Here is a 14,273-nt window from a genome sequence, read left to right on the forward strand (position 1 = left end):
GTAAATTTATTATAACATAGAAGGTCATGGGAAAAAGTTAGGCATAAGACTTTTGTAAGAATTGTACAGATGACGAGGAACGTGGCAATGCAGAGGCCAGCCAGCGCAAAAACAAGAGGTCTTCGGCTACCTGCTAGAGGGCGAGCGTCCCGTCCTACACGCTGACAGTCACCCGGCTGCCTACCTGAGGGATTACACGGGACCCTTGCCCCGCCACAAGCGAAAGTGGGGCTGGCCGTTGACCCTGACACGCGACAGCCTGCTAGCTCTCCGGACGCGGCAGCCGCCTGGAGGGATTCCCTGCGGCAGACCACGTTGTCGTGAGTACACGAAGAAGATCACATATCGTGTCAGAACCTGCGCCTCATGTGCCTCAGGACAGAAAGGGACGCTCTATACTCACCTGTTTGGGTTTTTACAACTCACTAGCATTGGCCGATCTGCATACACAAAGCAGTATCGTGCCACACTAACAAATGTATGGTCTCATGTCTTACTTCTCCTCTCTATTAGAGAGCAGTTTTTAACAATAGTCGCTCCTAGTTCGATCCTGTATGGATGACCTCACACACTTGTGGAGTCACTCCACGTGCCATCATCCCTCGTCGAACTGCAATATTGGGAAACGTAAAGTTCTGTCCAGCGAGAGAAGAGACCTAGACTAGTGATGTATCCCAACAAGGAGATCTCAGAGACAATTAATCGACGTGAGGAGAACCTATCACTGTGTCTTCCTACCGTACTGCCGTGATCATATGCGTGGGTCTGACTACAATCTCAACAGCGTACTGCAGACACTCCAGAACTCCCTATTGCTGTTGCCACAACGTAGCAACTACACCCGACGTTTAGCCTTATGTGATGTCAGTACGGTGGAATTTGTGAAGTGCCACGGATATTTCTAACAATGTGATTTAGTGCCTCATTCTCAGCACAGTCGTGAACTTTGTGCAATGTGCACGCACAATTTGATGCCCCATGAACCTTGTTTTTTTTGTTTTTCTTAAATTTCTTTCTCTTATGTTGTTTCTGTAATGTATGTTATACCTTGTATGCGTTTGTGTTTTACACTGTAATTCTTATTACAGATTACTGTATTGTTCTCCACATCATGTTTTTTTTGTATTTTGTGTTTATTGTTGTGTGTATGCTAACAGTGTGCCTGAAGTCCCCATAAACTGAAGCAGATACCACCACTGTCATTGTGAATGGACCATCAGTTCAGGGAACATTTTGTAAAGGTTATTCTTGCTGCAGGGAGACAGAATGAATCGGAGGTTGTAACTAGATTCTGAAAACTCACAAAGAGATTGTTAACTTAAATATTATCATGTGTGAGTGAGGTCAGGTTAGTTTAATGATTAAAATTGTTGTAACATCTTGGGCATTTAATTGCGGAGCACTCCAACTCTGATTGTAAAGAATAAACTGCTCCATATTTGGCTCAGATGCCCGGGCCATGTTTAGAGCGTGAATGTCTGCGTGAATCGGTGTTTGGAAGGGGCTCCCTGGGTATGGATGTGTGATGTGAGTGTTAGTGTTCCATATTAAGAAGGTGAAGTTGGCTACATCATAAATAATCCTCCCTCTATGAGTTGCATTTTTCAGTTGCAATGATCTTTTTTATAGAGTGCGGTATGTGGAGTCACTTTGTAAGATTGTTCTTGGGCGATTGACTCACTACCTTGCTCCTAAGTGAGCCAACCGCTCACCAATTACAATCTAAAATGGCGTAGGGGCAATGAGAGGTGGCATGAGCCCCCTCTCATATTTCTATCTTACGATTCTCCTCTCTAGTTGCATGCGGTGGAGGGTTGCTTTTCCTTAACACGCGTACTTCCCACGCAGCGTCTCTCGTCACCCGGGTGGGCCGGTGACAGGCGGGCTCTGTGGAACTGGAGAGAGTTAAGCCGACGTGTGTGAGGCAGTCGAGTGAATGCTTTTCAGACGCCGACATTGTCAAGAGACACGCCCGCTGGGGTGTGAAGTAGCGGCTGGGCTAGAGGTTCCGTTACTTCAGAGAAACTTTGCGAAAACACTTTCTGGCGGGCTACCAGCGAGGCGTGGGAATGACTTGTGTACCCACGCAGTTGTGGCGGGAAAATTCCCGCACTTTCTGCAAAATCAGCACAGAAATTGGCGCCAAGAATCTCCATTGGTGGAATGGTAGTGCTCCGGCAATGGAGTGGAATTTCCGCCGGTTTTCGAGTTGCTGATTGGAACGTAACCACGGCCACTGTCGTGGGGGCGGGAATGTTCGGTGTTCGGCCTGTACGGGTGCTCTGGGAGGTCGGCAGTCGCCTTTCGGTCGAGGACGTCGGAGCAACCAGCCCTCGCCTGCGGTACGCCAGATCGTGTTCTGGGAGATAAGAAGACTGTTGGTAATGTACGTCCGCAGCACCGGCAGATAGGGATTTTCCTAGGTGATAATCAGAGCTCAGCAGAGCGCGCCTGTTCATCCTTTTCTAACTTTGTTCAGTTTCGAGTAGCAGCAATTACTATTGGGTTAGCTGTGTGTCTCTCTTGAGATTTGAGTGGAAAGGAATTGGCTCCACATACCACTTCGTCTTAAACCTCACGATCTAAGTTAGGGACAACTTCACCTTTACTGTGTTTGTATGAATCTCCAATTTTAGCCAATTTGATGTTTTATATTTCCTGTGTCTCTTTTACTATTCTGCGTTTAATCTTAATAAATCATATTGTTATTTTGGACAGAACTTTCTTTCTGTTAATCAATAGAGCAACCCTATCATTCCTCACTATGCTAATGAAACCTTTGTTTATTTAACTTATTTATCAAATTAAATTATTGCAGGTGCCAAACTCTCTTCTACTCCACTAGCAGGGTTGATTAGAGTCAGTTCGCGTATTTGTTTTATCCTTGTGCAACAGCAAAAGTCGGAGTTAGAATAGGGGGGGCTTAGAGCATGATTTACACATGTGGATTCTAGTAGAATTTAGTGATAAATACACTACTAGCCCCGGCACCTCGCAACATCTCTACCAGAAAACCGTAATCATGCAATGGTGCTAAGTGTTTCGCATCCCTGAGTCAGTGCAGAGTGGCGGTCGTCACTGTGAACAGTTGAAGTGACCTCACGTTGTTGGTCTGGGGAATCGGAGCTGTAAGACTCTTGTAAAATGTCGTCGATTCTTTGTTAGAATGCCTATACTGCATTGCAGAAAACACACTACAAGAGTAAAAATAAAGTTTTGGGAACTATACCTCGCATGGTGAGGCGAGGCATCAGACGTAACAGTGTGGATCAATAGCGGCCACGGAACATTGAACAGCTTATATGCGGCTTGGTTTCGTATTTCATATTTCTCAACAACATAGATCACAATCAAACAAATTTTCAGTGTTATTTAATTGTTTTTGGCGCGCTGAAGACACAACAAAATTTATATCTAGCATAAATTGCCGGCATAAGGGCGTACGCAAATTCCGCAGATTTTTGTCTATCACGTTACCACATAATCGTGACTTAGTTTCATAATAGAAAAAAGCCTTTCACGTACGTATGTTGATTGAAACATTGTATCACGTTTGCAACCTCATTATGGGGACGTGGAAACTTTTCGAGACGAAAACAACATACAACTCCTGGACAGTTTTAACGTAAACGAATTTGTCTTGTAAACGGGATTTTCAGTAGAGATCGATCAGTCCCGTCTGCACAGCACAGGGGTGCTTAAAAAATAATGATTATTGGCAGTACCCTCAAAACATTTAGAAAACTATTCTTGTAATTATTTCAACGCCAAAATAATTTCTTAAAAATTCTCGTTTCTTTAACACCGTTGAGCTCATGGAAACGGATGGTGTTTTGTCAGAATTTGTGCCTTCCACACCGCGATTTTCTTTGTAAATGCATCCGCATAAGTCAGAAATAGTTGTTTCTCACCTTGCAACATCTTCCGTAGGCAGTGGTCAGTCAAGTGCACTTACAACGCCAGATCCACGATCCGTTCCTGATGTTCTAATTTTCGTTTGTACTTTCTTTTCTCCTTAAGAAATTCAGTAATAGCAAGTCTTCAATCGACAAATCGTCACAAGCATACTCTTTGATTGAACCGAAGTACTTTATGGTAATACATAACGTCTCCATACTCTTCGTTCAATAATTCCCTTTAAAACTCTTGCAACTGACGGTCTAATGATGCGACTGACTTCTGAAAATTTACTATTCGTACCACCAATGCTCCATGCCTTAAAATTTGGCACATAGAGCTTCTTCATGTACAGAACAATGAAACCCATATAAATAATCTTCAATCGTTGTAATTTTTTATTCTTTCATTGTCAACTAAACCTTTAAATTGTTTCTGCTTGGTGCTGTAATCCCGTTCCATTGAAAATCTGCGACACCTGTTGTTTATTAGACTGACAATAGATATTACGAGTTCTCATCTTTCCTTACTGCGATTTCCATCCATTTTTAAAGGTTTACGGCGGTAGTGCGCTAGTGTGCCTCTTTTTGTGCAAACAGCCACTGGACCTGTGAACTTCCTTTTAACAACGAACAAATAGCAAAGTTTAAACAGCACAGACAGCACAATTCTATTGAACTGAAGAAAGTCATTTTGAGAGGAAAACGACACACGAAAAGTCAGGAGAACGGTGCAACATCACATGCTAAATGATACGCTGCGGCGTACACAGTTCCGAGAAGGGCCCAGCTAAGCCGAGACGTACGAAGGAGTGCTGTGACATGCAGAATCTTGGTATACATGCATGTAGCAACTTGTACAAGTGAGCAGTTTTGCATGCCGTGGCTGACACTGGTGTAGATAGAGGAGGAGAGGAATCATACAAGGGCTATTCGGAAAGTAAGGAACGATAGGTCGCGAAATGGAATCCACAGTGAAAATCAAAACTGTTTTATTTACAACGGCTAGCTACACCTTCCAGCTACTTCTCTACACAGTCGCCGCTCAGACTTAGACATCTGTCGTAGCGTTGTACCAACTTTCCAATTCCCACGTTATATTAGACAGCCGCCAGTGCTTTTCGACAATTTTCTAATCTGAACTGCAGCTCGTTGTCTGTGTCAAAATATTGTCTTCATAGCCAGCGGTTCATTTCAGGAGAGATGAACCTCAGGGGTAGTCAATTAAGGGCTGTATTGTGGGTGATCAAACACTTCCCATCGGAAATGCAACAGGAGCATCTTCATTGCCCCTGCAGAGTGCGGCCGAGAATTGTCGTGTAGAACGAACGGCCTGGCAGTTATGTGGATTGCATAGCTTCAGGCGAAATCTTTCGCCACGCCCTCATACTTGGAGGGAGACCCTAATTTCTAGCCATCTTTACGTTCTCACTGTGACCTCAGAACTGAAAAGAGCGACATGATGCGATCGACGCTCGTACTAGACAGAGTGCCCAACGCATCTGTGCAAAGCTTCATCAGATTTTCACTGTATTTTCCTTCGTGACCAATCGTTACTTACTATCCGAATAACCCTCTTATTACTGTTTCCAGAAAGAATTTTTTACCCTGCTGCGGAGGGTTCGCTGATATGACTTCGTGGCAGATTAAACCTGTGTGCTGGACCGAGAATCGAACTCAGGACTCTCGCCTTTCGCGGGCAAGTGCTCTGCCGACTGCGACACTCAAGCACGACTCAGGAGCCGTTCTCGTACCTTTACTTCCGCTAGTACTAACAGAAGTGCAGCTGTGAAGGCGGGTAGCGAATTGTGCTTGGGTAGGTCAGTTGGTGCAGCATTTGCCAGCGTAAGACAAAGTCCTCAGAGTCTCGGTCCAACACACAGTTTTAACCTGTCAGGATGTTTGATATTACTATTTCCTGTCGTATTGTCAAACCGGTTCAGTACCTCATCGATGGAACAATAGCTCCCACACATGGAAAGTGATATGAATATTCAATGCTTGAGAGAATACCACCTGTCGGAGGAGGATGTGCAGTACTTATAACCATCGTCTATGGGCGTTCAAATCCTAATGGTTTGAATAATGGGACACATGGAACCTCACTGGGAACTTGGACCCAAGTAACTCGAACCTAATGGTACAGATTCGTCATTTTCTACCTTCTCTGTGATTAGTAAAACTAACGTTAATCTTGTTTGTCAACATAACCTTGCAAATCGGTTATGATGTATAACACATAGGTTATTGACGTATGGTGTATGGTGGTATCTTCAAACCCAATTGTTCATTTTTCTGAGTGAAACAGTAAATACAAAAGTATCGTAATTCACATTTTGACTCGCCAGGTAAACGATACCGATGTAACTCGCTGTGGAAACTCGTAGTAAAGTTGCTTCCTGGGCTGAGTTCTATCTTCTACGATGATGTGGATAAGAATAGTCACAGAGATATTGTTTAAGACTGTGTAAGTTTTTGAAATTCTTATTCATTTCCAAACCATCATGCTATTAAGGTAATGGGCGAAATTTCTCGCATACAATTCTAACACGAATTTACTTACATACGCTGCCGGGAAAATGAGCATGCAGCCGTTGAAGACTCCGAGGGCCAGTTGCAGCATTGCGATGGGATTCATCACCCTTTCTAGGTATTTGATGAACCTGAAAAGTAAAGAAATAATGTAAGTAACAAAATAATAATGATGTGAAATGTAAATCCGTAGTCTATGCGTTATTTGCATCAAAGGATTATTTTATTCGCATTTTTGTAGACCCATAATTCTACAGGGTGTTCGGAAATTCCCGTTACAAAATTCTAGGGCTTGTAGAGGGGAATGAGACATAATATTCTGAATATGAACTCATTTCCAGAAAGGCAACGTTTCCGTGCTACAGCCGTTTGAAATCATATTTACTAACCGGGTACGTAACAGGGTAGCTGTGGTGAGCGGTGGTTACATAGAATCGGGTGATGTCATTTGACGTCTGTCCTACTTCTATGACCTGGTTCGAGCCTTATTCACATGTCTGTGAGTGTTAGACCAACGTGGCTGAGTTCACATTTGCAGAATAAACCGACATGATACTTCTGAATGGCGAAGCTCACGGTAATGGAACTTCTTCTCGTCGCCTTTATCAAGATCGTTATCCACAACGTCCGACTCCATCGCATACCCTTTTCGCCACAGTTTAGCAACGGCTTCGAGAAAGGGTAGTTTCAAGGTCAGCAGCAAGGTCAGATGTGGATGTGGAGGAGAATGGAGAGAATAACCTGGATGGAAAGAGTGCGTAATGAAAAAATATTGGGAAGGGTTGGTGAGAAAAGATGTATGCTGAAGGTTGTAAGAGAAAAGAAAAAGAACTGGTTGGGACATTCATTGAAGAGGGAGTGCTTGCTAGCAGATGCTTTGGAAGGATCGGTTTGTGGGAGAAGACCGAGAGGAAGAAGGAGGTACAAAATGATAGAAGACATAAAGGGAAGAGGAAATTATGCAGACCGGACATCCTGGAGAACTACCATGTGAAAACCTGCCTTTTGGCAGAACACTGATGATGATGATGAAGGTCAGCAGGCGTGACTATAGTGCTCCAAGGGGATGCCGCACACCCAAACTGGAAGAAGCCGTACTGCATCACGTTGAAGAGAACCCGCCAAGTAGTACACTAGCAGTTTCTTTGGCTATTAACCAGTGGAACCTCAAAACAAGTGATGTACTCGGTCACGCCTAACCAATTACTTGCAAAAGTGGTCGCGTTATCAACATGTTTTCAAGTGGTTGTTGCACGGAAATGGTAAGTTTCCAGACATGAGTTCCAATTCAAAGTATTATCTACTCACTGCCCTCTACAAGTCCTAGAAGTTTTTAACGGGAATTTCCGAACAACACTGTAAATTTGCCTTGAGATTTTAGAACAAAGACGTGTAAATTAAATACATCTGTTAATTAGCATCGCTGTCTAATGCTATATCGGTCAGGTATTAAATGATTCTCTTCGCCAGCTGAAGTTATAGAGGCTTTTAGAGAAGGAAATTATATTATGATCCAAATTGTTGTGGCCACCATTCTCAAAAGAATATGGTTTCTTCCTTTTTTTCTTCGATCCGGACATGTCTCTGTACCGCTGGATCGTTGTCAATAGACTCCTTTCTTTCCGTTAAACTATTACACACAGTTATGGTCATGGCCCTCATTTTCGCAGTGTATTTTCATAAGTTATATTTTATTTTGATATCTGATTATATACCTCTTTAACTTGGTTGAGACTAGCGTCACTTTACTAAAGGTTGTCGGCTATATCTTGTAATGTTTGTACTTTCACATATTTTGCGAAAACTAATTTAAGATTAAATTATTGGTATCTGTTTGTTTGAGCTGCTTGTTCATTCTAACACAAATTCCATCTGATCAGGGCCTTTTTCGGCTCGAGCATCAACAACAGACCTTTCACTTCCGAATTCCTGTTGCTTACTTGTTCCTGATATTAAAATGAAAACAAGCTATTCAAGGCTACATCGCAGCTGCCACAGTCAAAATCACGCATCTGCCTGTGTTACTTAAGTGAGCAATTTCACTCGCTATCCGAACACAGTGCAGGCCAAATATTTGTTTCCATCCCCGATGCGTTTCATACATCTCATCAACGTGGCCTCCATGTGATCGAGCTTCCAAGCTTGCTAAGGGTGCTCGTAGCGTTCTAGCTGATCTTGTTGCATCGTATATCTTCAAAGATTTAATCGGAAGCAGTAAGATATCTTTCTCCGTCAGCTGAGTAACTGCGAGGCAAAGAATCCTACTGCTAGCATTTCAGATGTTGCCTAGCTTCTAGTAAGAGTTAAAAAAAGTGAGTAAGCGCAAGTGTTGGAAACTGTTGAACATTTATCTGACCTCAGTTGGAAGTGGGGCTCTTAAAAACTATCGTTTGACTCTTAATGTGCAGAAACAATAAGAACAAGAGTCTGCAGGTATGAAAATGAATGGTAGCGTATGCATCTGCCTCCGCATTTCCTCATACACACATACACACACACACACACACACACACACACACACACACACACACACACATACTCACACTAAGAAAACAAAAAGTTGCCGCACCACGAATGAGTTGTCCGAATGGGACGAAAATCGGTAGATGTGATGTACATGTACAGACAAACAAATGATATCAGTCTCAGAAAAATTGGATGATTCATTAAAGAGAAAGAGCTTCAACAGTTGAGCAAGTCAGTAACCCGTAGGTCCACATTTGTATCTTATGCAAAAGGGATATCGTGCCAAATTCTGTCCAATTAGAGCGTTAAATCGTCAAAATACCGAGATGTTTGGAGGGCATTGGCCATAATTCTCCTAACGTTCTCAACTGATGAGAGATCTGACGAACTTGTTCGCCAAGGTAGGGTTTGGAAAGCACTTCGCCCCATCAAGAATGACATGTTTTGTTATATCTGCTAGGAAGTTCTAGATCCAGACAAAACCTGATTCAATACCTGATTCATTGTTCTTACTTTTCATCGTGGCCCTCAAATAGTGAAAGTTTACCCGTACATAAATGAAAAGTGGATAACGTGGAAGCTCAGGCGAGACTGTTCGCGGACAACGTTGTTCTTTATAGGAAGGTTGCAACGGCAAAACACTGTAGTGAAACGCAGGAAGATTTCCGAAAGATCGATGATTGGTGCAGAAATTCTCAGTTGACTTGAAACGTATGTAAATATAAAGCAATGAAAATAAACAGGCAAGGACAGTCACACTGTTCGACAATGCTGTTGGGCTATTAGCGGTCAATCAACGTGATTCAGATAAAATCTGATATAGCTAAAGTGACACATCACAATTTGTACCAGAGCCAGAGCTGCTCAAGTTTAGGACGATTGTTCATGAGAAATAGGAAATCCAGTTTCACATTAAGTTGCACATTCAAATTCAGTTGCACATCAAAACTGTCGTTGCGGTAATTTCTTCTCCACACATTTGTTGGTACGTCACGCCTGTTCACTTCGGGGTCTGTGGACACACCTCCTTAGCTTGGAGATAATGGAAACATTGGCCAGTCCTTCCAAAGTGTGTGGCCACTGAGATCTTCAGATTTTAACCCGTATGACTTCTGGCTGTGGGGATATATGGAGGACAGGTTTTATCAACAAGACGCAAATACACGTTGGAGGTTGTAGATAAGCATAGCGAGGGAGGTAGCCAACATCCTATTTAAGATGTTTCGGGCGGCAGTACAGCAAACTCTAATGCGATTCCAGGCTGTTGTGGATGCAGATTTTCATGACATTGAGCAACTTTTGTAACCTGTAACATAAACATGGTATCAGTTAACAAATGTAACCTTCTCATGTGCAAATTAAAATGTGTTTGTTTCATTGTTTTATTCGTTATTTCTCTTCCGCATGTCCTCACACATGTTTCTACAAAGTTTCATTGTCCTATGATCACTTGTTTTTCATGGAGGCCCTATCAAATAGTGAAAGTTTAATTATAACCATCCCATATATAAATGAACAGTGGATAACGTGGAGGCACGGGTGAGACTGTTCCCGGACAATATTCTTCTTTACAGAAAGACTGCATCGTCAAAACACTGTAGTGAAACGCAGGAAGATTTCCAAAATATCATTTATTGGTGCGGGAACTGGCAGTTGACCCGGAACGTAAATAAACATAATGCAATGCATAGAAACAGACGAGGAGGGTCCCATTGTTCGACAATTGTTGGGCTACTGGTGATCAATTACTGAAAAGAATAACAACCATAAAACACCTAGGAGCAACCATTAGGAGCGACGTAAAATGGAATGACTGCGTAAAAACAAATTGTGGGGAAAGCATATGGCAGGCTGATCTTCATTGGAAGAGACGTAAGGCTATGTAGCTCCAAATGGCTTACGTAACAATTGTTCGACCGATTTTTCATTATTGCTCGTCAGTCTGGGAATGTTACCAAACTGGATTAATATAAGAGATAGAGAAGATCTAACGAAGAGCGGTGCGTTTCGTCACGGTTTGTTTGGTAAGTGCCAGAGTTTTTCGAAGCTGCTCAACGAACTTCAATGGCAGACGCTAGAAGACTGGCAGTGTGCATTACAGAGAGGTTTTCAGTTTAAATTTCCAGAGTGTACGTTTCAAGAAGAGTCAGATAAAACACGTCTCGCGAAATGATCACCAAGACAAAACCAGATAATCTATGGCTCATATGGAGTTGTTCTTCGCGAATGGAACAAGGAAGGAAGCAAATGATAGTGGTATCTTGAATACCACCTGCAACACATTATAAGATGGCCTACAGGTATGAGATGTAGGTATAGAATTTCTGTGGTCGTTGGCTAGCAGAGAATTATTTCCGCTCTTGTCCTGAAGAGGTGCTAGTCCCGTGGTGGGAGAATCTCTGCATGTAAAACTCCAGGAACTATGAAGGAATCATCAAGAGACAACGAGAAATTGGATCAGTCCAGCAGGCTATTTAAAGCATGGGCGACTCCTCATGAAAGGCAGCAAATTATGCTAGTCCCAGCCCTGGAGCAAATTTTCCTGTGGTACTTTCGAGTAAATGTTTTTAATTATATATTCTAGGTTTATATATACCTTGTGATATCCTGGTGAGTCTGGATACAGAGACATAAATCCTTGTAGAGGCCATCAATTATCGAATCATTCTTCACTGCTACGTTTCGCGGATGCAAATCAGCGATTCGCGAGCCCACTAATTTCAACTGAGCTCCGATGAGAATCATAACTGCTGTAAAGAAGCAGTCCAAATGCACGTTGATTAAACAAATGATTATGACGGAGGTGCCCTGTAAGGCGTAGGACAGTTCGTACAGTGGGAAGGTTGTCGTATTCGCCATGGGCAGCTGCTGGAAGGGCAGTCTCTTGTCGCCAGAGGAAGCGATCAGTGGTGCAACGGTCCACAGGGTGAGCAGGGAGAGGTTGTACGCGTCCAGACCTTTGGAGATGCGACTGGCGCGTTGGCGAGCCTCCCTGAAGATTGCCTCGCGCGACGGCTGGTCGCGCACGTACTCTCCCTGGCGCTCCACCAGCGCGTCCAACCAGCGCACCAGGAAACAGAAACTGCCCTCGTTACGGAGGAAGATCGCCACCTTGAGCACGCCGACTATTATCACCGACACGTTGGACAGCGCCAGTGTGTAGTCTTCCAGCTCCCCTCGCAGTGTGCACAGGTTGATGCCGGCTTCGGCAATGTGACCCAAGCACAGTGTGACTATGATGGCAATAAGGATGCGAAATAGTTGCAAGCCTTGCAGTGGCCACAGACCAGATATATTCAGAAAACGCACGTTGTATCTGAGAACGGAGCTAGCAGTGTAGTGCCACGTCAGCGGCTGTGATCTCCGTGGATCCCAGTCCATGACGAACAACGACCAAAATCAGAGACTGCTGCGCTACCAAGCCCCTTCCTTGCCTCCACCGTTCTCTGCCCAGCACGAGCACCACTGACGCGAATAGGAGGAAACTTTTCCAGCATCGGCTTCGTCCCCCACACGATCGCTGCTCTTATAAACGAAGAGTGCGAGATCAATACAGAGGACGCCCAATATTTTTATTACAAAATTTTCTGACATTCAGATAGGTCTCACCGCAAGTTAAAGAGAATTCCTAATCCGCGTAACAGAATCTCTTAATTAAATGCGCATGACGCTGATTTACGTCACACCTCCGTACATAACTTATACCAACGGTTGTACGGAATGTATTGCGTAACCTATCACTAAAATCCGACAAGCGTAGTCAAGTACCGCTACAAATAAGTAATACATTACGGTTTGGAGTGCCCCAGCTTGCATCATTACAAATATTATTCAAAGGGAATATTCCTCACTCAGCACAAATTCTGTTTCTCGCCGTGTAAACGAGAAAATTTACGAACGAATAATTAACCAGACTCGATTAAAACTACGAGTAATTGCACGTCAGCTGTAAACACAGCTTGCGTACCCCGAACGGAATCAGATTTCTAAGCTAATTAATAAATCACTTAGTGCGTCTGTTTTCTAATTTATGCTCGAGGTGGACCGTTCCTCAGTGTCGGTAAACTGAACGTATACTGTACTAGAGGTTCCCCTTTCCCGTTCAGCAGAGTAATTTACTCGTAGGACCGAATGCAGCACAGTAGACGGGAGGCGGAAGAGGCAGAAACATGTATATATAATTTCAGAAATCGGTTTACTTCCATGCTTAAAATGTGGACTACTGCCTACACTCGGACCTACTGACAGTACAGTTTTGCTCTCAGCACACCTTGTTGTACTGACGTCGCTGCTGGCGCTAGTGTGCCAGGGGAGTTTCTGCTGAGGTTTGCCTTCGTTGCAAGAAACGTTGATCTCGACGTAGAGATTACTAACAGCTTTCTATAATTGACAGCAGCTACAGAAGAGGGATGCAGATGGACGTATAAGTCAGTATATTTATTATTGTGTCTTTCTAATTATAAGACGTAAGTATACAGACATCTTCCTCCTCTCTTTTCCTAAAGGTTGTGTATTATATAAGAGTTGTGTATAGGCATATTAAGAAATCTTACAATATGTTATTATATTTTCCAAACAACAAAAAGTCAGTCATAATTCACCCCTCTCTTTAATGATTTACATCTGGAAGTGGTACCTTGAATCGTCAACGTTCTTCATCGCCCCTCGAATTCTTTTTAAGCTAATCAATACTGTGGCAGTTCATACGTCACAGACACAACACCGACGATCTTCAAAGAATTGCATCTTGAAACATACAAAGAGACCTCTGTCTTGCAGACTCTTATCCACATCGTTCGTTGTAAGAAAGGCGGTCCGAAGACTTTGTTGCTATAAGTGGATCATGCAGTCTCAAACACTTTTCATTTAAAAAAAAACTTATCCACTTTCACTATGCATGTTGAGCGAAACGTTGAGCGTAAATACTACGATGCAAAAAATTCTTAAATTTAAAACTGTAATATTCTGGTTAGTTCTAGACATGCTGAAACTAGGAAATTTCGCGATAAGACCTACGGATGCTATTCGAAAATTGTTCAGAAGTACGGAATACAGATTTTTTTTGTCTATAAGCAGAAGAGAGCACTCTAAGCTAGAGCTCAGTTATATCTTAACGGAATATTCTGAACGTAAATAAAAGATAATGGCAATGAATTTCAGTGAACTGCTAAAAGCAGTTTCTCAAGGTCCCAGTGCCCTATATTCAGTCCCTTTGTGTGCAGGGCGTGAATCAAATGATGTTTTCTTGACTAGATCCCGGAGATGGTTCGATGTTGTTTTTCTCCGAAAAGACGATGAGACATCTTATTGTATTATGTAAATTGAAGGTGGAGGGGGAGAAAAGAAAGGAAAGGCAAGGAACTAATGATGTAGGCTTGT

General features: G+C 43.0%; 2 protein-coding genes across 2 annotated transcripts in view; both read right to left on the minus strand.

Annotated features, from left to right (window-relative positions):
- The window catches only part of LOC126260883 (odorant receptor 43a-like), a 66,544-nt gene extending 60,054 nt beyond the window's left edge, over positions 1 to 6,490 (minus strand). The window contains exon 1 of the mRNA XM_049958325.1: positions 6,460 to 6,490. Within this exon, the coding sequence (XP_049814282.1) occupies positions 6,460 to 6,483 (24 nt within the window). The 5' untranslated portion in view covers positions 6,484 to 6,490. The remainder of the gene's footprint in view (positions 1 to 6,459) is intronic.
- Positions 6,491 to 11,480: 4,990 nt separating this feature from the next.
- On the minus strand, positions 11,481 to 12,275 carry LOC126260453 (uncharacterized). Its single transcript, XM_049957782.1, has one exon. The coding sequence runs from the start codon at positions 12,273 to 12,275 to the stop codon at positions 11,481 to 11,483; it is 795 nt and encodes a 264-aa protein (XP_049813739.1).
- Between the last annotated feature and the right edge of the window lie 1,998 nt (positions 12,276 to 14,273).

This window comes from Schistocerca nitens, chromosome 5 (assembly GCF_023898315.1).
Source record: "Schistocerca nitens isolate TAMUIC-IGC-003100 chromosome 5, iqSchNite1.1, whole genome shotgun sequence".
In the NCBI taxonomy this organism is placed as follows: Eukaryota; Metazoa; Arthropoda; class Insecta; order Orthoptera; family Acrididae; genus Schistocerca; species Schistocerca nitens.